This window comes from Pezoporus wallicus, unplaced genomic scaffold, assembly GCF_028554395.1.
Source record: "Pezoporus wallicus isolate ANWC-B61680 ecotype Strahan unplaced genomic scaffold, APGP_CSIRO_Pwel_v1 contig_7892, whole genome shotgun sequence".
NCBI classification, from domain to species: Eukaryota; Metazoa; Chordata; class Aves; order Psittaciformes; family Psittacidae; genus Pezoporus; species Pezoporus wallicus.
This window is the reverse complement of record NW_026641897.1, coordinates 531,717-557,286: the sequence shown is the minus strand read 5'-3', so window position 1 is coordinate 557,286 and position 25,570 is coordinate 531,717. Positions and strand designations below refer to the sequence as shown.

At 45.8% G+C, this 25,570-nt stretch overlaps 1 protein-coding gene across 16 annotated transcripts in view; it reads right to left on the bottom strand.

Annotated features, from left to right (window-relative positions):
* PAX2 (paired box 2) overlaps positions 1 to 25,570 on the bottom strand; it is a 96,560-nt gene that overhangs the window by 25,640 nt on the left and 45,350 nt on the right. For 14 of the 16 annotated variants that reach the window (XM_057425693.1, XM_057425696.1, XM_057425697.1 and 11 more), the window contains 3 exons: positions 24,762 to 24,847; positions 22,525 to 22,644; positions 532 to 707 (listed from right to left, as the gene is read on the bottom strand). In XM_057425693.1, coding sequence (XP_057281676.1) covers positions 532 to 707; positions 22,525 to 22,644; positions 24,762 to 24,847 — 382 coding nt within the window. The remainder of the gene's footprint in view (positions 1 to 531; positions 708 to 22,524; positions 22,645 to 24,761; positions 24,848 to 25,570) is intronic. The other 2 variants (XM_057425702.1, XM_057425689.1) reach the window with 1 other exon arrangement.

Sequence of the window (25,570 nt, the reverse complement as noted above, 5' to 3'; positions counted from 1 at the left end):
CCAAGGAGAGCGGGGGAGTAAGGGAAAGGGGGGCAGAGCTGCAGAAGTGCAGAAAACTAGGTTGGAGATGGGATCAGTCTCAGCTCTGAGTCATAAAGGAAAATGTTCCATTAAAGCCCAACCCTGTGGCTCACTAGTCCCCAATGTGATATGAGAGTGCAGGAGTTTCCAAGCAGGGCTGTGTGCTGGTGAACATGCACGGCAGTATTTGCATGGTCATGGCAAGAACACGCCTGCACACCTCCAGGTGTGTGTGCAGAGGGAAAGGCAGACATGGGGATTTAGGGAGAACACAGTGTGCACGCATATGGCAAGTTCACAAGGAAAGGTAGAGCTCATATATACACATGCATTAGCACAGGGACATATTTAGAACTAGGAGGTGCTGTAAAATGTAAATGTGGTGTATGTGCAATTACAGGTTAGGGTGAGAACAAGGGGTGAAGAGGAAGAGAGTGATTTCAGTGAGGGAATCTCCCTGCCATCATCCTATGGGTGCCTGTCGGTGCCCGTACCAGGCTAGGCCCTCACCTGCTCAGATTTGATGTGTTCTGATGTTTGAAAGACGTCAGGGTAAGAAGGACGCTCAAAAACTCGATCTAAAGCTTCCAGCTGCTGCTGGGTGAAAGTGTCTCCTCGAAGGTGCTTCCGCAAACTGTCCACGGTGCTCTGGGAATCTCCGTTGGGAACTGAGCCCTCGGATACATCTGCAGGGCACAGAGAAAACAGGGAGTTAGCACCACCCTGGCTTGGATCAGAAAGGGAGGCAGGACAAGGACAGAGTGGGAAAGAGCGGGCCCTCCACCTCCACCCAGGGAGCTGTGCCACTCCTGTGGGAAGAGGAGGCTGCAGGGACCAGAGGGAAGCCCCCTTCTGTCTGCTGGGGCAGCCGGCCTGCTCCTGTGGGCTCTGTGGGACTCTGCAGCCCAGGATGAGTGAGGCTGTGGAGAATGGAGCTCAGCTCAGAGATGAGTTTCGGTTCCAGTGATTTTCTGTGTTAAAAATTGCCAAATCTCCATTGCTGAGCATAAAATGGGAGCAAAGCACAGCGATTAGCATCGCTAGAAGGCTACTGGAGAGGCAGCTCACAGAGAAACCAAAGAGCTGAGGATGGACCTATACTGGAGAGGGCTGAGGAATCCTGGAATTGAAAGAGGGCTTACGGCTTGGAAGGGAGTCAGTCTCTATTGTAGCTCCCCAGTCCCAGTCGAAGTTGTATCTTGTCTCATAGCCCAGGTAATGGGCACCTAGGGTATAAGGGGATCATCTCATTCTCTCATCCCCCTCAGGTAACACAAATGATCCTGTTTCTGACTCCATATTTCACCAGACAAGTCTCCCTCTGTGGAGTGTCTGTCCCATCCAGCATATGTTGGTTTCTGTTATAATCTCTACCCCATTCTTCTGTGTGTAGCTCGTGATTTATCACAACCCATATCTCTGTTATAAAATTCCCTCCAAAAGGAGATTGAATCTTTGTCAGTCCCCCTTCCTATCCAAACTGAATTATTGTATTACAAATCTAGTCCTATTCAGTAAGAATTGGCCTTCCTGGTGTTCCTTTGTCCTTACTAGGAAAAAAGCCTTTTTCTGGTAGAAGCCTTGCATCTCTGTCCCTGCAATAGCTCTCTGACACAGTCCAATCTTAGTGCAGTGCTTCCTGTCATGTTCCAGGTGTCTGTCTCTATTGTGCCACACCATGTCTCTTACAGCCCACTTAACCCCTCCCAGGTGAGTCCATTATAAATGCCCTGCCCCATCCAAAGTGAATCTTTCCCTGTGATAAACCATCTTATCACCCACCTGGTTTTGTTGGGGCTTTTTTTTCCCTGTTATCCCCCACCTCAAATGAGGTGCATTTGTCTCAGTTATAACCCCTTTTTATCTGAAATGAGTGAGTCTTCTGCTATTAGCATCTGTCACATCCAAGGTGAGTCTGTCTGTTATAACCTCCTGTCCCAGCTGAAGTGTATCTTCCTTTGTCATAATCCCTCATCTCATCTGAGGCAAGTCTGCTCATTATAATCTTCTCCAACTGTGCTGAGTATCTTTCTGCTGTCACCTCTCAGCCTAACTTTGGTGAGACTGGTTATAATCCCCTGTCTCATCCATGCTGATATACCTCTATACCCTCCATGCTGAATCTCTACCTACTGTGCTTTATCAGACACAAGTCTGACTGTCTTATCACCCTTTCTAAGCTAAGATCAGGTTCTCACTCTGTCGCTGCAATTACCTGCCCGGTTTTCCACTATTATTCCTCATACTTCAGCCTTCCCTGGTGGCTTTCAGTCTGTGAATCTCAGAAACTTGCTGTCTGTCATGACAGTAGTTGAGGGACCTGTATAGATCTTTTCCTTCCTTCATGCAATTGTGAGATGCTCATGGGCACATGATGCTCCCAGGAGCCTGGAGTGGCATTCACTGTGCAACAGCCAAAACCATGCCACTCTGCCACTTTGGCTTTTAGCTTGTGGATGGTGCCAAGGGGTATTTTCCTGGCACAGTAATGTCTGACTGGTGGCCTAGAGTTATAACTGAGCCTGCTGCCTTCTGGCTATGAGATATATCCGTTTATAGGTGATTATATGATATGATATAATCAATAGTACATTATATACAGTAACATAGTACAGTACCACTCGCAAGACCATAGCAAATATTACATATTGATTTGTCCCAGCCAGCAGCCTTCCCTCAAACAGCCTTTTCTCTTTTTCTTTTCCACTGACCAGAGCAGAGCTGCTCACTGGCACTGATCCCTGGCATTTTGTCCCCTCCTCAGGCATATTTGCATGAGGGAAAATTCTCAAGTTCCTGAAAGCTGGAGTTCATGACGGATTCAACTAAGAGAAAACAAAGTAAAGACCAGGCTTGGTGGACTGCACACTGTGTGTGTCAGTGCAGTTTTAGATGGACTGGGTTGTTACTGCAGGGGGTGGCTTTTGGAAGGACTAGGGTAGTCCTCAAGGTTCATGTTCCCAGTTCCAGTAGGACCTTCCCTCTGGTCGTCCCTGCAGAAAGCTGGCACAGAACAACTGGGTCCAGGCTTGGGGAAAAAAACAAGTGTTTCTGAATCAGCCCTTATTGCAACCTGTCTGCAGCCTGTGAAGCTCTTTGTCTTTGAGGATTTTTCCATGTGTGTCAGTCAGTGTGCATGACTGTGCACACCACGATGCTAATACACGTGGGTATTTCTGCAGTAGATCATTGTTCTTGTATTCTTTAGGTTCTGCAACACCGTACATGCCTGAGCAGCCATTTGTCCATGGTGACTGGTTTAGGCTATATTTGATTTTCCAGAATGGCAGCTCTACAACATGCGTGGTGTTTGGTGTGAGAGGATGGGTGCTCGCTTATCCAATCAAACTTCTGTTGATCATCATTAAACCAGATTTTACCGCAGTGCATTGTCCTGAGTGGTTTACAGGTTAGTGCGTGCATGCACATGTGTTTGCCGTTCCTGTCTGCCTGCAAAGCCCTGTGCACGTGTGTCTCCTGGGTGTGCACAGGCCATGCCTTTGTGTGAAGAAGCTGAAACCACAGTTTTCCCAAGCCGCTGTAGGAGTCTCTTTTCCTTCATTTATTCAGGGGCCCTTCAGTTCTTGACAAATCTGTCACTCTAAATTTGCGAGAGATTATGGTGCTCTCTCCCCAGCACGGAGAGAGGTGATATATGATATCTGCTGCCCCTATTGATTGCCTGATCTGGTGGCAGAGGGCTGGCGAAATGAACTTGAAATGAACATCATGCCTCAACTCATTGTGCGTATAATACACTACTTAATCCCACATTTTTGAGCCGCTATGGAATTCAATTGATCAATCATGTCCCTCTGATAGTACTGTTTTAGGGGTTATTGCTGCTCTGCTCACTGACCTTTCTATTTATTTATTTATTTGTGTCAGCGTATGTGTGTGTGCGTAAGTGTGTATGTGTATTTGGGAAACTCAGGACCAGCTGATAAGAAAAGACCTGTGTAGTCAGGGGAAATAAAAGGAAGGGATGAAGGGAGGAGAAGTGGAAGGAACAGGGTTAGATAAGAAATCAGAATGATCAAAGCAAGCAAACAGATAGGGAATGATAGGGAGAGGTGGAAAAGTTTAAAGGAGAAAGGCAATGCTTTAGATGGGAGCTCTGGATGGGTAGGGAGGGCTCTGCTGTGGACTGGGCTTTAAAATCTACAAAAGAAGAGAAACTTTTGAGAGAGGTCTGTAGGCTACCTCACAATGGACCTTATCTGAACAGCTTGCAGTAGTATTGGACTTCATCATGATAGGGTACACAAATCCCAAACTTCACAGAGCAATAATATGAGCTGTGCATATGGATTTTACTTAGGAAGCAGAAAAAGTTTCACACAGATGATCCTGAAAGACAGATTTATATGTCTTGTGTTGCTAACACTGAGACGTTTGCAGTCATGGATCATTATATTTTCTTCAAAACCAAAGGATTGTAAATCCCCTGTGTTTGTTTTCTGGTGTCAAAACCTATAGAGGATGCATTTTCATTCTTTCCCTGAAACTGCAAGGGACAAACACTTATATCTGGTTTTAGATAAAAATTGCAGTTCCCATCTCAGCATATGACTGTCAGCTGGACTGTCAGGAGAATCCTCAAATATCATAATACACAAAATATGGGAGGTGACAACTGAGTGGATTTGAGCAAAGCTGGCAGTAAGGAGCAGAGAAGACTTTGGGGAAGAGATGGTGTCCATCAAACGGCTGTGGATGAAAGTGAAGGGGGCTCACATGGAAAATTTGGTTTGGGACAGACTAGCAGATCCCATGAAGAATGCCACTGAGATGGGCAACAGCCACTTCAACTGATGAAGAATAATGTTAGGAGTAAAAGCTTAAGGCACAGGGATTTGCCAAGAAAGCAGCTGTTAGAGGGTTGCTGTGGTGAAGCAAGGCTTCAGCTGCAGCATGAGTTTGGGGATGCCACCTAAGTAAATGTGCTGCTAGTGCTATTAGGTACCATCACCACCTTTCCCAGTTCCCTTTTACTGCCGAGAGAACCTCTGTGGTACTGTGACACAGGGACACGTTTCTCTTAAATCAGAAGCATCTCAACAAACAGCTTGAGAGATGAACCATGGCCTCAGTCACTGCATCCCTTACAAGAGCACACAGTTGCTATCAGAGTGATCAGGACTGGCCTTGTGCATGTGACAGGAAACATCTCTCCTCCCAAGGGGCTGCCAAAGGAGAGCACACAGCTCGTGTTCAAATGTAAACCTTCGACACAAGACACAGGAATGCTCCACGGGTGTCACAGAAGTATCCTGACAGGTAACAAGGAAATGCTGTGCCAGAGGACATGGGAACAACCTGAACTACATCTGAGACAGGGAATATGCCTGTTAAATAGCTGCAAAACAAAGTCTCCATCATGTACATGTAGCACAAAGCAGCATAATACAGTTGCTTTGCTAGCTGCAGGTAACAGAGAGGACCCTCGCTCAGGGTGGGATGTGGCCATCTCAACAAGTAATTCAGAAGTACTGATGTTTCAGGAAGACCTCTGTGACACAGAAACATATAGGAAGATCATGAGCTGTGCAGCTGGCACACAAACATGGAGGTACAGTTCTATTTTAGGGCAGGGGCTATTACCACCCCCATGACGCTCTGCCTGCTGCCTCGTAGGGCCCTGTTCTCAGCTTGGGCCTTGCAGTACTATCAGTAAAAATCACAGTCATAATAAAAGCAAATGTGACTGGCATGAGAACTGCCAGCCAGGTGACACAGCAGAACACATCTAATTGTCAAAGCCTCCAAGGGAAATGCATCTGTCTAACGCAGCGGTGCTGAGCTGGTGCTGCAGTGCCATCCCTCTGTGCCAGGGAGACAACCCTGTCCTCTCCTGCAGCCTGCCTTTGTCACTGTCCCTGCTGCAGTGCTTTACCTAGAGCGGCCTGCCTTTGTCACTGTCCCTGCTGCAGTGCTTTACCTAGAGCAGCCCTGTCCCACTCTGTGAGCACTCATGGCTACATGTGCTGCCCTTTCCCAAGTCACTCTTTGTGTTAAGACTGCTCTTTTCCTTTATCCGATTTCCCTTCCCTTTTTTCCCCCTCTGATGTTTTCTCATGTCCCCATGCAGCCCAGGCCTGTCAGGCAGCTTTCCTGGCCATCCCAGGGGGGCTTTCCCTGCACCGCCAGTTGTTGCAGTTTCAAACTCAATTGTTCTCCTCAGTACTGAGGCAAATGGAGTCATTAATTACCTTCTATCGGCTGGGCCGAGTACAGAACGCGATCGATAGCCAGTGCTTGTTATTCACGGCAGCCAGCCCTGTGCAGACCCTCACATGCATTCAGCACGGGTCAGCCAGGAGCCCAGTGCTATCAGATCTGGTCTTCAGACCCTGGCATCAAGCTCCTGCTGGGAATAGCAGACCTCCTGCATCGCTGACGCCAACCAAGGGAGAGATCAAGGAGAAAGACCTGGCTGAGGGAGCTGATCACCCATTTTCAGAAGTATCTGGTCCTGGTGTCCTGGTCTGCACAAGCTGATCCAGCCTGGTTGTCACAATGTTTCTAGAGACTCCATTTGCATCCTCAATGATTATTAAACTAATACTGTACTCCCCACACTAGGGACAAGGGCAAGCACTGGCAGCCTTAATCTGGAGATCTTTTCACCTGTGCAACTTTCTTGCCAACTCAGTAGGGTTTGGAAGAGGAAGGCTATAAAATTTGGTTTACATTTCCTTCCAGAAGACATTTTGCAGCCCTTTGGGCAGCACGAAAGAAGGTGTCATCTCCAGATGGGTCAGTTCTGTAGTTCAGCATGTAGTAATGCTGCAAGAATTGGCTGGGCTTTTGATTTTTGTAACTGAACAGGGAGTAGAAAGATGAACCTCAAATTCAGATGGAAAGGATCCCAAATGAGTGCAGGATATTGATGACAGAGCATGGAAGGGGCTGGCAAGGTTCAGCAGTGCAAAGAGAAGGAGTGTTACCAGGGATCTATATTGTGGTAGTGAAAGAAGATACAGTACAAGTTCAGGTTATTTACAGTATCCTGAAGAAGTAGCTGTAGTGGGAGACGAATGCTGGAGTAATATCACCTCAAGGAAGTATATCGGCCTTCGTGAACTCTACAGTTGTTCAGATTCCTGTGTCCATTTGCCTCAAGGGAATCTGCAAGCCTGAAGCTGAGTATGCTAACTGATGGTATTGTGCTGATCAGTGTGTCTCTGTAATTTAAGTGTGTCAGCAACACATGAACTGTCTGTATTTGTTACATGCTCAGGCTCAGAGCAGAAAGGCTCAGAAACAAAGCGAATTTACGTTCTGAAATGAGGGTATAGCTCTGATGAGGAATCGGTGAGCAAAGAAGGCTGCTCATGCAGGGAAGTGAGCGTGCCTGACCAAAGAGTGGGATGTGTGCTGGAGCCTGACAGCTGGGGTCTGCAGTGCTTTTAACACAGGGGTTGTGTATGACAGAGCACCTCAGATGAAGCAGGAATGGGCAGTGCAGCTTTAAATGCAGGGCTTACATGAGCAAAATGGCAATGCTCAATGAGAATGTAAATGAAATGAATTGTGTGTGCAAATGTGTAATGAAGTGTGTACTCGGATCTGTCTTGGATTATCATGCGAGCATGCAAAGTGCATTTAAGGAAACGAGTGTGTGTATGCGTATGAAAATCATATGTATTTACTACAGCATCTAAGTGTATGATTGCAAATTCAGCCCAGAGCATCTGGAAAACTAAGTCTGAACAGATTTAGGTTTGTGTGTTAGGTTTTGTATGTCCGGCCTCACTGAATATATTAGTCAAGGCCTTTCCAGGTGTTAGGATGCAAGCAGCTGCCTCAGAGGTGTGTGCAGCATGTACTACATACAGCACATATGGGTGTGCAGACGAGGTGTGGGTTTGGGTAGTCTAAGGTGGTGGCTTCTGTGCAAGCAGTCAGCACAGCTTTGTGACCTTTGGGTAAGCTGGAGGTGAGTGGACATACTCTGCTCTCAGCCAGGTTGTTGGAGATACACGATTTCCTTACGTCAGAAGAGGCACTGGGGATTTATACCATTGTAATGAGGGACAGAGTGTAGGTCCCATATCTCGCTAGCACTATTAGGCTTGACTGTTAGCCAGATAGAGATGCAGCTGCCTCCAGCACACAATACACTTGCTTTGTTCGTATTGGCAGGGTAGCAAGCAGCACTGTCATACAGCGGGCCAGACCCTCTAGTTAGTGTAAATCTGTAAGTCTCTTGCATTCAGTGGTTATACTGATGTACACGTCATGAAAGTTATCAAAAGGGTTACCCTGGTTTATGCTGTTGTGGTGTCTGTAATACTGCCTTTAGCACAGAGCCCTCAGGGAGAGCTGCTGCCGCAGGGAAGCGGGGCACCAGGAGCTGTGCTGTTCCCTCTGCCAGGGCCGAAGATGTTCTTAGCATCACTGGCACGACTTAGCTCTCACCCCTCATCTTCCTAAGCCCATTTGTTGGGGAGCTGCTTCTTGGCAGAATCCCCCTTTGTGAGCACATAAAAAAGAGTGGCTTTTGTTAGCTCCAAAGGACAGAAGCAATGCAAAAAATTACATCGCATGCAGCCCTAACTATGCTTGTTTAGAGAAACTGCTTGCATTTATGAAGTCTTTGGTGCGGAAAGCAGGGTTGCAAATGACTGCATCAGAGCGACAGTAAAGGCCATTAATTTCCTGTTATGTTTTCCTGTGTTGGGGGCTTTATTAATTTAATTTTACACTGTCGAACAACAGCGAGCGCTGACACCGCCACACTTGGAGGGTTTTTTTTCCTCTCAAGCAGTGCTTTGCCTGACATGCAAATCAACACTGCTATCAGGGCCGCTAGAGACAAGGGAGGGAGCACAGAGCTGGGCTGTCCCCATCCAGACCCATATTCTAGCTTCTGGGAGATCCTTGAGGTTCCTGTGGAGCACACTGGCACCTGAGAGGCCACCAGTGCTAGGGCTCAGCAGAACTGGATCAGGCTGTGGATACCTCTAATGCACTGTCTGGAAAATATGAATTCCTACTGGGCTCCATTGGCTTGGTCCCCCACTAACATGCCTCTTAATACCTCCTTTCCTTACATTTCCCTTTCTCTAGACTTCCCCTTCCTTTAATTCTGCCTTATTTTCCCCTCATACACTCTTTTACTTTAACCTCACAAGTCAAAGAAGGCTGTGCCTGCCCCTCAGCCAGATGCTAGTGAATCATGTTACTGGAAGCTCTTCTGAGTCAGCACTAAACCAGTGCTCAAGCAGAGTGTTTTTAGAGCTGCCATTTTTGACGTGCCATAAAACAAAGGCTCCAATCATTCAGAGTCATTAAAATTCCCATGGCATTTTTTGCAAGAGTGCAGACATTAACCTGGCTGTCCTGAACAAAATCCAGCCTGAGTGATTACCCACAGCATATCTTAATTCTCCTGTGGTTTCATTTGGACATGGCACAGCAAAATTTCACAGTTGCTGCTCTGTATTGTTCAACATCTGCCATGGTCCACCTGAGAGTCAGCCACATTTCAGTGGTAAATGAGATCTTAAGAATGGGAAGGTTAATAAACAATACATGGTACAGGATGGGTAATTGCAGAATGCCATGCAATGAAAGAGCTACTGACTTGCAATATGCAGCAATCTGCTCAGACTGCCACCTTGCTAACTCTTTTTTTTTGCATGCACATTCCTATAATAATTGTAAATCATTAATAGAGTATTTTGCATCTTTCTGCATGACCTCATGAAAAGGCCGTTATTGGTAAATGAAGGAACCTATACTGATACGACCTCTGTAAGATGTATGTTGGAGATGTGTTCCAAATTGTAAGAGGTAGTCCCCAAACAAGAGGGGGCCCAGTCACAGTTAGCAATCAGCTTCACAAACAAGAAGCTGTGCAGAGAGGGGCCATAAGTGTCTTTGAGGATTAGCTAAGGAAGGTTTTGGTTTTTTGGTTTTTAATTTGCTTGGATTTGGTAAAGTTGTCCCAAACTCTAGTTCTGATCTGCTTGCAAAGGCAACTCTTCTGTTCAGGGCCTGCCTCTTCCTATACTAGATACCAAAACATAAAGCAAAAAACAACAGCTCCTTTGGGAAACCAAGAACGGAGGTGTACCTGTCCTTTATAACAGCCTTTTCTAAAGCATCTAAGGGAGGACTAGAAGACACTGAAGACTTGATGGACATTTCATACACAATGATTACCTCTTTAAGGCTTAATCAGACACCTACAAAGCTGTTGCGATGCAGATCCCCTAGCTGTAAAGCAGAATGACATCTCTGAGCTCCCAAAAAAGGGAGAGCCAGTGAGAGAAAGAAATCCTAACCTACTCCATATCTTACTGCAAATATTGATACCCATGGCCTAGCTCCTGTTCTGGCACTCTGCCCCTGTGTGTTTTGCCATAGCTGTTGACCTGTGTGGGAAGAGGACTTTGTACCTTGAACCTGATGGGATATAAGCAGTAGGATGCTCAGATGGATGAAGAAAAAGCCAGGGAGAAATGTGGAACTAGGCATTATTTTTAGGGCACTTGACAAACTCTGACATTTTAAAAGACTTGAAATGGGCATGAATTGTATTTTACACCTATTCAAAGTGTTATTTGATTGATGCATGGAAAAATCACCTTCAGAGAATTATGGATGGAGACAGAAGACAGACATATCTGCTGTGTCTTGATAGACACATAGGTATCTGTAACTGCTTCTTTCAGGCCACCTACTGTAAACAGAGTTGTCCTCCATATGCAAGGTCTTAGAGCTTAGCCTAGCCTCTGCAGGCCAACACAAAATGCTGTTTGTTTCAGGTCCTGCTTTGCAGCTACAGAGGTAGCTAAAGGAAATCCAGTACTCCTTGGAAGGGTCTTAAAATGTTCACAAACTGCATTTTTCTTTAATGCAAGTTCTGATGACAAAATGAAGCAAAATTGTTTTGTTGTTTTTGTTTTTTTTTTGCTCTCCCTTTCACTTGGGTTGCCTCTGTGCCCCTCATCTATCCAGCCAGGATTCTCACACGCTAATCACCAGGTAAGATCTTGTTGCTTCCCCCCTGGGATCCAGTGAAGCAAGGCTGGAGGATCTGATGCTATCACTTAGGGAAGCAAAGAGCTCCTGCTTTTCTTCCAAGCAGCAGCAGCCCTCATTCTGGGAGAAGGATGGGTTTCTCTCTGGCCCAGACTGAGAACAAGGTGCTTTGAGTTTTCCTTTAGCACAGGAAGACACTCCTCTACAGGAATGATTTACATCTATGAGCAGCAAGCGATGCTTAACATTACATTGACATAGACATGGGAGTGCAGAGATAGCCAAATTAGGAGCTAATTGGTGCACTGGGGGTTGACTGTTTGGCCCCCTTGGCTGCTAGGATGTGATTGTAAAGAGAGACAGAGAGAAGGAAAGGGAGGGAGCAGAAGCCATCCTCCACCAGTGACTCTCTAAAGGTTGGGATTCCTGAGGCCGCTGCTGTGTAGTGCTGTCAAGGTCAGCAGGTTCGGGTTCACTGAACGGTCAGGATGGTTTGAATTACTGGCACTGCCTGCCGATTCCTCCACTGATCATGATCCGTCTTCCAGCACTGGCTGCAGGATGCTGCTCCCAGCCATGTGCTGTGCACGGTGTGGGGCACAGGGACTGCAAGAGAGGCAGATGCTGTTGTTAAGAGGATAATTTTTTTGGAAGGTTTAAGAAGTTGAGGCAGTGCTGAGGAAAGACTTGTACTCCATGTGCTGAGCATGTGGAGACCAGGTTTCTAGAAACAGCAGTTCTGATCTTTTCTTCTACACAGAGAAATGCCCCCTGTAAGATTCTGCCCTTCATGAAAGCCAGGAGAATGGATTGAACAGGGCCTAATGAACCCTTACGGGGTGAAAAACCTGTTGGTGAACATTTCTGTTCAATTCAATATAGGTAGGATGCTTTGTGAGCAAAGACGAACATGCGAGCCTTTACGTAAACCACACTGCTAGGACATTTTCTCCCTAAACACACATAGCTGTGTGACCCAGCTAAAGGACAGGAGTAATCAGGCATATTCCTACAAGGCTGTCTGCAGAGAGGACCAGAAGGTGCTCAGAAAGCTGCTGGCCAGTGTGCACCCCAGCAGGCAGGCTTGGAGCCATTCACAGGGGTGTGAATATACACAGGCAGGGCTGCTAGTGACACACATGTGTGCCTGGGCTGACATCAGCAAGCAGCTGAGTGCCTTTGTGTGTGTACTGTACACATGTGCTGTCCAAGCACCCATAGCAGCAGTGACAGCAGAAGCATGTGAGAAAGAACATGGCAAGAGAGTGCAACAAAAGGGAATCAGAACAGGACTGGCGGCTGTGTGGAAGTAGCATCCAGGCTTTGACAAGAACATCTCCACAGGCATCACTGACTGGCTTGCAGTGGTGTTGCACTACAGAGAAATCTGACCCTCTCAGTCTGTAAGATAGAGTGCTTACTTTTGCTTCTTTTTCTGAGGTTTGTTGCATACCTCTGTGAGTCAGCTCCTGGGTGCAGTCAGCTACATCTGCCTATAGCTATGTGTACACAGCATTTATACTCACACTTCCGCATCTGTCTACCATTATGCATATTTCGATTTCATACTCAGAGTAATGCTGAGAATTGGTCTGTAAGTGGCTGCCCATACCTGGTGCTCTTGTGCATCACTCTCAGAGCTCACCACTCACCAAGACATGGAAGAGACCAGGGTTAATGTCATGCTGTCTCCTCTATAAAAGGGAAGCTCCCATCTCTCTTTTAAGCTCAACACAGGTATTTCTAAGCAGGTTCTCTGTGTGGCCTGGTCCCTGTGCATTAGGAAGTACATTGTGCCTACCATCACCTCTGCTCTTCACTCCTCTCGCACTTCCCTCTTCCACTGTAGAGCAATGGGCTCTGGCAAGAAGGGTCAGGGACAGTACCCAGTATTGTGCTGGTTTACATTAATGAGATACACAGAGTGTAATCCAGCAATGGAGTCAGCTCTACAAAAGGAGGTAATAGCAGGCTGCCATGAGCAGAGCAGCTCAGGTAATTGGTTTATCTATCTAGAAGCAGTAGTAGCAATCTCTGCACAGAGTAGCAGTAAAGTCTCTTCCTTAAGGCTATTTCCTTTGTCTTTTCAATTGCTTGCACATCCATGAGAGAGAGAGAGAGGAAGAGAGAGAGAGCTAGAGAGAGAGAGGGAGAAATGTTAATTTGTGAATTAATGGCTTTTCTCAGCGGAATTGTAAATTCAAATGTCACCTCACAGGGTGACACTACGCTGGGCTGCTGAAGAAGCAATGATAAGATTCCCCCCCCAATCCCCATGCCGACATATACCCATGCCCCTCCCCTCCATGAAAGATAGCTACGGAGTGGAACATGCTACTTTTAATTTGCAATAACACCACAGCAGAGGGATGCAAGAATGACTGCTTTCCAACCCTCCCTTCCACTGCAAGCCGGGCCACATCTTTCCCTTTCCACCTCTACCTCCTTCCACCCCCTCTTCGACCCCTCCCATTTAAAACTGAGTCCAAGACAACACATTATCTCAACTCCCCCCACCCCAAACTAATCAAAGGATGAGCTAAGGGAGGGCTCTTTAGAACGGATGCCTCTGCAACCCTCTCCTCTCCTGCAATAATCAGGTGAATTAATGACCCTGAAGTTAAAGTGAGCGCTGATACTCGGGCGTTGTGCAGCGCAGGGGAGAAAGCCTTCATTGTTTTCGAGCAGGAGGCGGGCAGCAGCGAGGGAGATTCATGGATGGAGATTGAATATGCAATTTTCTTTCACCTTGCCAAGAGCTGCCCCTGGGCTGTGCCTGGCCTAAATTTTTTTTTCCTCTTGCCATCTCTGCCTTATCCGGCCCTCCCACCTCCCTTCCATTCTTTCCAGAAAATTACCTTCAAAATTGATTTCCACTTTTACAAACAAATATAATGGGAACATGAGGGGGAAAAAAAAATCTTGGGCTGTGATGAATTAGTGCTGTCAGGTGCTTCCAAGTCTCCTTTGTTTTTGTTTTACTGCCCGTTAGGTTCTTTGTTTTTCCAACAACTGGGAATAGTGCCCCTGCCCACACAGTCCCTATGGTCCATGGCTACCATCACAGGATATGTCCATCACTTGATGTCATCACTGTGTTATCCCTGCTCTCCATCACTGTGATGTGAACAGCCACTGCTAACAGACTGCCCCAACTCTTCACACCAGGATGCAGGGGTTGGACTAGATGATCTCCAGAGGTCCCTTCCAATCCTAGCAGTTCTGTGATTTTGTGATGCAGCTGATCTCCTTGTGGAGACACTGCATGTCCCACACTGCCAGTGACCTGGCTCCTACAGCCATGGTACAGGCCACTGATTTGCCTTCGATCTTTTCACCCTGCTCCTCCTGTTCTCCTGTGCCTCATTCAGCTGAGTCTCAGTGGAGGTTTCACAGCCTTCCCTGTTCTAATAGATCAGCCTGGGTCTTCGGCATGTCACCTTGGTCCCTGTTGTGCCTCAGTGCCATGTCACCTGAATTTCATAGCAGTATTGCCTTTATGTCTCATTGCCATGTCATTTGACCTCAAAATAGTGTCATCCCTGTCTTCCTCTGTCATGGCACCCTGATGCACTGTTATACCAGCCACCAACAACCCTCTAAAATACCATTTGCCTGCACACTGCTAGCTATTCCTGATCCTTTTAGCAGTTTATTCTGTCATCCACTGTGCATTAACCTGGGATCCTCAAGGACCCAGGCACCATGCTCCCTCCTACTCCCATGCTCTTTACAACCATGCAAAAATGCAAGTCACCTCCCTGAATGTGAGAAAGACCCAGTGTACAACTCATCTAGAGTGAGCAAGAGGATGCAGAGAGACAGGCACCAGCCAAGCTCTGGAGCAGGTTCTGCTCAGGTGGAAAGCAGAATAGGCAGAGGCACTGTGAGGAGCTGTCGCTGCCTGACTCCTGCTGACACATTAGCTGCAGCAGCCCCTCTCAGAAATGAGTCAAAGTGGAAGATCTAACCACAAATTAAATATCTATAAATAAACAGTCAGACAAGCACACATTCGTGGCACTCACCCAAATAAACTTAAAGGAAAGCTCTGTGCATAGGTAAGACTCATGCAATCTAGCCAATAACATTTAAAGACACAAGAATGTGGACTGGGACACAAGGAGGTACTAATGCAGGTGTGTGTCAATTACATGTAATTTCTGAATAAATAAATAACTTACAAAAATATACAGACACTAACTAAACAAAAACCTGGAACTTCAAGTCAATTCCTTAAATTCACAGATAAAAAATTAAATTATGTGAACAAATACACACTATTTACATAAATAAACAACCTTGTCACAAGCAAGAACAACCAAGATATATATATATATATACAACAAACACATAAATATATAACCCCAATGCAAATACACATCTGTACAAACTATATACAGAAGTGCACAGCACTAACAGGCTACATATTCATATCCAGCAACCACAAAGATACAGTGATACTCCAAGTATGTAACAACACATACACACAGAATATACATACAAATATACAACATTCACATATATACTCCAAATGTGAATACAAATACCTGGCATTCATCAAAATACATAGCACTAATACTGAGCCATACATGCCCAGACATCCATATGATCCACAGAATGTATTCTTCTACTAGGCAATATTATACACAGCTTAACATACACATTTTCCAGGTCTCCATAGGCATGCACAAAAATATGGGTCCAACCTGCCACTCACTCCAGTATATAAGCACAGATAAGGGATTCTAACACAGAAATACAAAAACAAAGAGGCATGCATTTCTAGAGACACAAATACATAAGCAGAGATGCACACAAATGCAGCTGAAGCCAGACCAGCTTGTCTTCAGTTAGTACCAAACCCTGCCAAACTAAGCAGCACTGTAAGCTTTAGAAGCAGAGCATTCTGTCCAAACTGCTTTCTGTGATGTAAGCTGTTAACTCTCCCTTACCTGAAGTGCTACTGAGCAATGCGTACCCCCAAACTCCCAGGATGTGTGCAGACGCACATACATACGGTTTCTCTTGCTTACAGATTGACCTCCAGCCCACATTTCTGAGAGTGCTGTGCTGCTTATTCATCATCCTCTCTTTTATCTGGTTTCCCCCTCCTCTCTTTTCCCACACATACTCTCCCTTTTCTTACCATCCTCCTGCAGTTTATTTAGAGAGGTGCAGGATGAGTAGCAGGTACCTCTCTTATGTGCTTCTAGGAGTCTCACCAGCCAAAGACCCTCCAGAGGGAGAAGTGAGTGGCTGCTGAGAATAAAGTCCCTCTTCAATTTACATTTTCATCTAGAACTGAAGGAGTGTTACCCACATTTATGTGTATAGTCACAGTGAGACTGGATGGCCCCTGTGACCACTGCTTTGCAGTGATACACCATCACTGCATGCTGGAAACTCAGCTACACTGCATGCAACAACACAGTCCCAGGGAAAGTAGGAGGAAGACACTGTGGGAGCATGAAGCACTCCAGAAACGGCTCACTCCATGTGCACAGCCATAAACTGCTGGGTGCACACCCTACAACCATGCGTGTGATGGTTGGAACATGGGGTTAGCACCTGGAGCAATGTAACTGCATGTGTCTCCAGTGTCATTAAGACTATGGCTGACCTGCAATAAAGCAATCATATAGAATAACGCAAACAGATCAGCTGTGGTGACAAGAAATCACAGCATGGAACAACGCAGACACAGCACAGACAGCAGTGCTGTTGTGTTACCTGAGGGGGTCCAAACACATTCTCTTGTCTTCAACAATGCAACAATTGGGAGAACAATTATAAATCTAATATGCCCAGAGATGAACATACATCAGGTGCCATGATACAGTCAAGTGAAATAACTCACTCATACTCTTTGTGAATGTATGCAGACAGCACGAGAAAATGAGTGTATTTCCCTACAGGACAGTTAAGGGCTAGACCTCTCTGCCCTAGTACAACTACAGCACTGGTAAAGCATCATCGTCCTGCAGATGACAGCATAAGCATACTGTATGTCCTGAAACAACCCCAGTATGCTGTGGAACAGTATGGTCATACTTTGTGAAAACACACAGTTCTCAACGCAGCACTGCAGTGACATAGCTGTATTGACTTCACTCGTGGCCAGGTGACAGTCCGTTGTCATCAATACATTATGTCAGCTGCAGTAACAACTATATGAATTGCAATCACAACACAGTACAGCCTGCACCAGTGTACCAACAATTACATCAAAACAACATTACTGTCTGCAATGATGCAGGCATACCACCAGAAACAATTCACAACCACCTGTGAAGAGTGAAATGGCCTCGAGTGTAATGGGGCAGCATAGCAAGCACTGATACAGTTAATCTCATCGTTAGTATCACAAACCCCCAACCTGTAGTGGTACAGTTACAATATGATAACCACAGCCACACTGCCTGCAAACATATACTGATGGCACTGACAATGACACAAAGTCACCTGAAATGTCACACCTACATCTCTGAAATTTTATTATCATTGGCACTCTGAACAGCACAAATAGGATCATAGTTGCAGTGATGTGACAGCTGCTGTGTATCTGCTCACAACTTCAGACCTTCTTAAACACATTACACATCTTTCTGCACTACTTTTCACTTAAACAACTGAATTTCTTCAAGACAATATATATCCTGGGGCAGTATTTAGAAAAACATGACTTTCGGTACTGGGACTGCTGTAGATCTCCCTGCCTCACGCTCCACCTGAAGGAGACATTTCTGCTTTCCTTGTAGGAAAATGAGATCATGGCCAGGCAGGAGAATTCCCAAGCTGAACACTGCCAAACCCCTGCCCTCCCATCTGGAGTGAGGGAAGAGAAAGCCACCTATAACAAAAGCAGTGCTTCTCAGTAGAGGTGTTGTGGTAATGGCAGAAAATTGTGTGTGTAGCACCAATGAGAAGGGCAGTTATGCTGACTGTCCTGCAGCTACATGACTAACAGTGTAAGTGCTCCCAGTGCTAGTAGGCAGCACCCTATTCTGCATAGCTCAACCCCTTTTTGAAGTGTACAGTGAACTACTTGCACTGATAGAACTAACACTCTTTGGAAAACATCACCATCACAGACCTGACAAAATGTTGGTGACCATTTACTGTCCTCCTGCACTGACGTAGTCCGCATCGCTTACTTCAGTGTAAATCAGTCTGATCATCAGATCCCCAGGTGAAGAAAGGAAAGGAGGAACTTTTGCTTTCTCACATTTGCTCCCCCATCTCCACTGGGGATTCCTTTACTGCAAACAGCCCGAGTATTATTGCCATTTACAGTAGCAATCACTCCATCCCCTCCTCTCCCACAAACCTACTGCTGATATTAGCACTGATCGTATTAACAAGCCTATGAGTTTTATTACTACTGATACTAATAATACTGGACACATTATGTCTGCTCCCACCAATAACAGGCTGCAGATATGATCCCTGCTAATGCCAATAATACTGGGGGATATTATCTCTGCCATTGTCAGCACTGCAGATATTATTGCCAGTAATGCTGTCAAATACTTCAGATACTGTCAGGGACCAAGATTAATGATGCTGAGAATGTTACAGCACCAGCCTCACTGGAAGACGAATCCCAAATGAGAATTTGGGTCTATAGAGGAAGTCTGTAGACTGGTATGGAGAGAAAGAGCTATCTCTAATCTCTAGCAAGAGTGTTTTGTAAAGATCCCAAGCTTCACCCAGCTGGAGATCCTGTGGCGTGCAAAGACAGTTTGAAATACTGTTTTACTGTTTTCATATTTTCTAATTATCTGTCCATCTATCTGTCCATCTATCTATCCATTCTTCTCTTTCTCTTCATCTCTCCCTTTTTCTCCTTACACAGTACTCAAGACTACAGTATGAATGATATTTATTTTTTGTTAGTGCTTCCAAGCTATCCCCGTTCTCCTCCTTTTAGCTATCAACTAAAGGATACGGGGTTATGCAACAACAGAAATATTTGCATATTATTTTTCTCCTTTATTCTTCTGGATTTCTTATTGCTGCTCCTTAGTCTGACAGTGACCCTGCTGAGCTTAGCTTGCTATCACAGCATATTACAACGTTAGGATTGTGAAGAGCCAGGAATTCCTGTTTCCAGCTGCAGCAAGACCTGGTGGTCTTGGGAAAGTCATTACATGCTGCAGGGCCACTTCTGCCTCTAGAAGATGGTGTGTGTAAATGGTGGGAAAGGTCAGAGGGAAATAACATCAGTATTGGCAGCGCTCATAGACTGCATGAAGTGGCACACGCTGTGCTAGACAAGTGGTGGTGAACTTTTTCAGCCAAATTATTTTTATAACCATAGGAGACCAACTCTCTGCTTTGTCTGGAAGTCAGAGGGTTTACAACCACTCATCAAAAATGGAAACAAAAGGAATGCATAGGCTCAACAGGGCAAATCCTGACCATCCTTCCTAGGCACTCACCTGAGGAAGACACACTGAGTTCTGGGGGAAGACTTGTGATCTGACAGTTCCCTATTGTGACTAGTAGACACTCAGAGCTACCTTCCTGCTAGCTCTCTCACTGCCATAGTCTTCCCAGGCTACCCTTGCAGTTGTAACCAGCAGATTTGGTAGGTTGGGATTTTCTCTTTTCCCTCTAACTCCCTGTGAGGTTCACACCTGGCTGTCAACGTCCATCGCTGAGCCCACCTCATGCATCTGTCTGGCTCCTTCTGTCCAACTCGGGAGTTCTGCTACATCATCTTGACACATAATTATCTTTCCTCTTCTTAATCATTTGAGCTACTGTCTAATGTAGGCACCAGCTGCAGCAAGGAGGACCTGGGGGAGGGGGTGTGCTCAGATAGAGGCTCCTCTGTCTTTCTCCCACCCTGTTCGCCTCAGCCATCACAGAGGTTGCTAACAAGGTTTTCAGAACCAGGGATTCAGGAGCAGCTTGGTACTTCCCCCTTTCTGCTGAACTGCATTCCTCACAGAGGAATCCTTGAAGCAGAGCTGGTCCAACAGAGCGGAAAGAAAAGAGACAGCAGTGCTGGTTCTTCTGCCTTCTTTAGGGAAGAGCCATCCCCAAAATGCTGGGAAGCAGATGTGTGTTGGGAGCGCATAAGGGCTTTTCAACATGAGGATAAACCCTGCAGTTAAGAAACTGGAACAGAACAGTGCTCAGAAGCTCTGGGAAATACTGAGGAGGTGTATGTATTCAGCAAGAGCATGAAAGAAATACCTGCACTGGATTTCTTGCCAGGCTTTGCTAATCCCCTTCTCAGCTAGGAGCAACAAGAGTCATCACTGCTATAGGGGAGATTTCCCAGGAGTGAGTGCAGGTCTCTGGTTATGCAAATGCCCCCATGGACCCTTCTAGCCTTAGGACCCAACCCTGCAAAGTGATGATGTCTTTCAGCATTTCTTAAGGCCAGTGTGAGCCCAGATAACTCAACCCTTGGCTAGGGGTGTTCAGCAGCTGGCAGGGGTTCTCATGCGAGGTTTCTCTGGGACAGGAGTGCGCTATCTCCTTGAAGGAGGTACCTGGGATGGCAAGAGGAAGCCTGTTCTCTAATGTGCTTGCAGCTTTGTCATGTAACTGCTGCCTAAAACTCTGGAGAGCTAAAGACAAGCAACGTCTCCAGGATTGTCTGATACTGTTTTGATTCCGATATATGGGCCCTTGGCCAACAGCAGAGAGTTGCAGAATATTGCTTGCCCTTCATAAATCAAATCTGGGATGAATTAAGGACAGACAACAGCAGAGAGTTGTTCCTACTGTCAGTATATTATTGTGAATTGTCACAGTCTTAGATAGCTGCTCTATTGTTTCTGTGTTTAATTGTACTGCTCCAGAAAAGCTCAGGTTCTGAGGCTGAAAGCGACTGTGTGGCTGCATCTAAAGTGACATGATCTTTGCAGGTATTTGGAAAGAATGGTCACCAAAGCCAAATGAACTGCTTCATTTCAAAATGAGATATGGAGGCCCCATGTTGAGAGCTGGTGATCACCACTCTGGACTGTGTGAGAGGTGGGGTTCAATAAAACTCCAAATAACTGCCAAGAGATTTGCACAAACATTAAAGAAACTTGTCACTGAGTTTGAAATGTCACTATTTGCTGTATATGTAATGATGGGAAATGCTGGAGGGGTTTGTAATGTTTGCACTCTCTTATTCCTGACATTTTTTGACTTTGATGCATTGACTCAGCCCTTCCATTGCTACACTTTTCTCTTAGCTGGGCCCTACTGCCATCTAGCTGGGAAATGGATCTTCCTCTGGGGCCTGATCCAATTTTCAATGACATCAGCAAAAATCTTCCCATTTAACAGGAGCTAGATTGGGTCCTTGCCTCTAGTTTCACCTTGTATTAGGAAGAAAGGGGTCACGATCACTGCCTTCTTTTTTTTTTTCCTTAGAATTACTGTGCTTATTTGGATCAAAAACTTGCATATGTAAACCTCACCAGAACCAATGCTGAGAAAATCACTAGCAAACTCCCAAAATACAGCATCTCTCTCAGAAGAACTTTCTCTTCTCACCACATATCACACAAAGAACCCTCATGCTCTCTTGTACCACGCAGTCTGGGGCTTACAGCACACACAGTACACTGACCCACCAGTGCTGCTAAGAGGTTGTCCCCATGCAACAGGCAACAGTGGAAAACAACATACTGGAGGCAGGGCTGTACTGAACAAACTGGTCAGGCACTACTCTTAGAAAAGGTCACTATCCTGAATTTTTGAATGCATCAAATTAAAAGAACAAGATTTAAGGAAAAAAAGTTTACAAAGCCACCGTAAGAGCACCAAGACCTCACCCACCCATCCTGACTCAGTCTGTCTATACCTGAGGCTCCAACTTTTGATTCATTTCACTTTGCTCTGAGTCCTTCCCAGCAGGTAGGAAGGAAAGGGAGATGGCTTAATCCTAATTCCTTAGAGCCCTATTGAAATTCTTAGATAACAGCTTTAGGGCCACAGTACTCGGAAGACCTCCTGTTCTGCTTTCAGACTGTTGCAAGCATGGCAGTACTGCTGCGGTAGATGCCATCCATTGAAAACTGTGCCCTTATAATCACCACCTAATGTAGCTCATGGCACTTCACAGGGCAGGAACTTGTTTGCAAGGGGAATGGTAAATAATTCCTACATTGCTGGTGCTTCTCCAAGACAGCATTTTTTTTTTTAAACGAGTGAGTCGGGGAAACCATGTTTACCCGCAGTTCAAAGTCCGGGCACCTGCTGGCACCTGGGGAGTTCAGTTCCAGCCATTTCCAGCAGTGAATGAACTTGGGATCAGCTCCAGCAATGGAGACGGCTCTCTGCCTGTTGAGCAGATGTCTGGAGATGCAGCCTGTCATGAAAGGGCCTCGGAAGAAGAGAATTCCAAGCCAGCAGGGCAGTGGTGGGGAACTGGTCTCTGTTGCTAAAACTGATCTAGCCCCTGCAGCAGCTGCAAACCTTGGCCTGAAATTGGAGCCTGTACATGGGGACAAAGAATATAAAAGGGAGGATGAACTTCTCCCCTCCCCCTACCTTCATCACGTTTCCTCTTCTCGCCATTCGACCGAGGAATCCCCAGGATCCCGTTAATGGAGTAAGAGCCCACTGGATCATTGGAGGCACTGGAGACGGGAGGGGATGCTGTGCTGGGCACTGGACAAAAGGAAAAGGGAAAAAGGGCCATGAGGAGAGCAGCACAGCACTCAGGGATCCCACAGCTGAAAGCTACACATGCCACCAGTCTCATAGGAAAGCCTGGGCACTAAGTAGACTTCCAGTCCCTCACACTGAAAGACTCATACTCGTTCTACTGCTAACATTACTGCATCCCAGCTTTGTCATTCCTATACCATAGCTCAACAGCCTTCCAGTACAGGGCCATTAATAACAAGCAAGTATATTCCATCAAGAAGCTAACTAAACCTTGTTGTTACATCCCAGTTCAGAGCAGGCTTTCCAGTGCGTGCCATAGTAACGGAGTGCAATGGTGCATAGCCCACATTCTCCAGTGGCTTCCTAGTACATCCATATTTTGCCAGATCATTTCCTCTCAGCGTTTTTCCACCAGGAGTGCACATGTTCTGTCTTAGCCAGACCAGCCTCTCACATGTCCATCCAAACACTCATTGAGAAATTACATTCTTAGCATAGGATTAGAAGCACTTCAGTATTGGCCCAATAAATTCAGTTCCCTACTGGACCAAATGGTGAGTTGGGGATACAGACTCCAACCCAAATTAATAAAAATATAGTGTATCATTCTTGTACTAACGAACAGATTAATAAAAATCTAGTGTCTCCTTCCTGTACTAACCAATGTCAACAGGCAGACTCCTCCTGCCACTCAGGGCTGTCCAAGACTGCTCATGAGTTTCCAATATCTCAGAAATGACAAGTCATACAGGTTAGAAATGATCACTTCATGATAATCAGGGCTTTCGAGTACAGAACAAGCAGAGCTATGCATCCAGTAGGCATGCCCCTTATGTCCCAGCATGTCCCAGTAATGGAGAGAATATCCCAAGTTTCTTGCAGGCCACTACCCATCATTCAACTCATAAAGCACTGTCCTGAAGAAATCAATGCCTCCAATACAAGCCTTCCAGGGTGGAGCAAAACCTGTCAACAGTATCCCATGTAGACCCACACTTCCCAGTACATCCCAGAGCAATAAAACACTCCAGTAGCAGCACTTGCAATTCCTATCCCAGCTCAACCAATGCTTTCCCTAGACATCCACTACTTTTCCAAGAAGGAATAGTATCTGCCAGCTCCATCTGTTGTAGTTAGTGATTCCCAGTCCAATGAGCAAGTCCGGATTAAAAGGGCATCCAGAAATGCTCTTCCATACTGGCCCATAAATTCCACTGTGCTCCAGAACACAATTCATGTACAGAATTGTATCTGCCAGCTCTGTCCCATGTAGACCATCACTTTCCAGTCAATCTTTGTATTCTCCAGTAAATCTTTGTATAGCAGCTAATTCTTGGTAACCAACAGTATTTCAGAAAGTGTCTTAGGCCACTGTATATCACAGTATCCCAAAATATTGCATGTTTTTTCCTGCTCTGAATTATTACTGTATAAAGCTACAACAATATATGCACCATACAGCCCACAGAGTGAAAAGTACCTGATCGCACATCTAGCACAGTACCTTTAAACACAATATTTGGTCACTTTATTACAGCCTCCATCTTCTGCTCACCTTGAAAAACCCATTTCCCCCAGCAGAAAATGCATTTTCTCTGTGAAATACACCCATAGGATACCTGGCTGCAGAGCCAGAACAATGAAGAACTCAGTTATGAGGCATCAGGAATATCTTACCCATGTCTGTTTTTACTAGCTCTAAGAAATGGACCAGTTCCAGCAAAGAGAGAGAAAAGAAATTGGGAGAGAGGGGGGAAAAGAGAGTCAGAGTAAGGAGACAACTGTTGAAGACTGATGCTTAAACAGGGTAGCAGCAAATGCTTCTCCCTAGGGAAGCTAAGGAAAGAGTGTGAACATGAAATGGATGTTAAGGCAGAGCAAACCCCTACCCTGGGCTGGTTTCTCTGCCACAGTTCCCTTCTCTGCAATGTAAGGAGGGAAATAAAGAACAGAAACCTCTGATGTCCATTGAGGTTCCTTCCTCCCTACCCCCCTCACCCCCACCCCTCCTCGCTTTTGCTCTGCTTAGCATCCGCTTGTCAGACTTTGTTCCCTCAACTAAGCATCATCCTCATTTCCACTTGTCCTGTCACCACCCCTCGTGCCAGTCTCCTTACCGATAGTATGTCCTGGTGCAGTCACACCTGTCCCACTCCCATCTGGTGTTGGGTGAAAAGGTTGCTGAACTTTGGTTCTGATGATCCTGAAAAAGAGCAGAACACGTTCAGAACTCTACTGCAATTTCTCCATGTGCCTTTGCATACCTGCGATCCCAGCTGAGAACCTGAAGATCTGGCCTGAGCTCTGCATGCAGCAGAGTCACTTCATTTGCCTTCTCACAGTCCTGACTCTACTGCTTCAATGGTCCAGTTCTCAGGAGATTGTCCTTGCTCTGCTCTGTCATCTTTCCCCGAAACCTGGGTATTCACTGCAAAACTGGTGCTCAGGTAACAAGCTAGGATGTCCTGTGTTTTAGCAACTGCATTATCATTTAGGACCTGATCTGCCAGCATGAACACAAGGCAGTCTTTGCAGATAATAGAGCCACTGCTGGATTTACAAGTGGTGTAGATTTAATTTTGTTGTGGACTTAAAAAATACCTTTCTGGCATAGAACTGAATGCTGAATGCTTTGAACTGGTGGAAGGCTTGCCCAAAGCCCTTGCCCTTCATAAATGAGAAGGTGGGAGCAGAAGGCATCCGTAGGAAGTGGTGATGGGATATAGTTAACCAGGAAAAAGAAGCTTCAGCAAAGAGGGCAAAAATTGGTCTTTATCAGGAGGTGAATGATCTCAGCATGGGAACTCAGGTAGATGTCTCAGTGAATCACACAAAGCTCAAGAATGAAAATAAACTGTAATTGTCAGTGCTCTATTTCTTGTTACATTAAATCTTTCACCTCTAGGTCACTGATTTAAACCCAGCT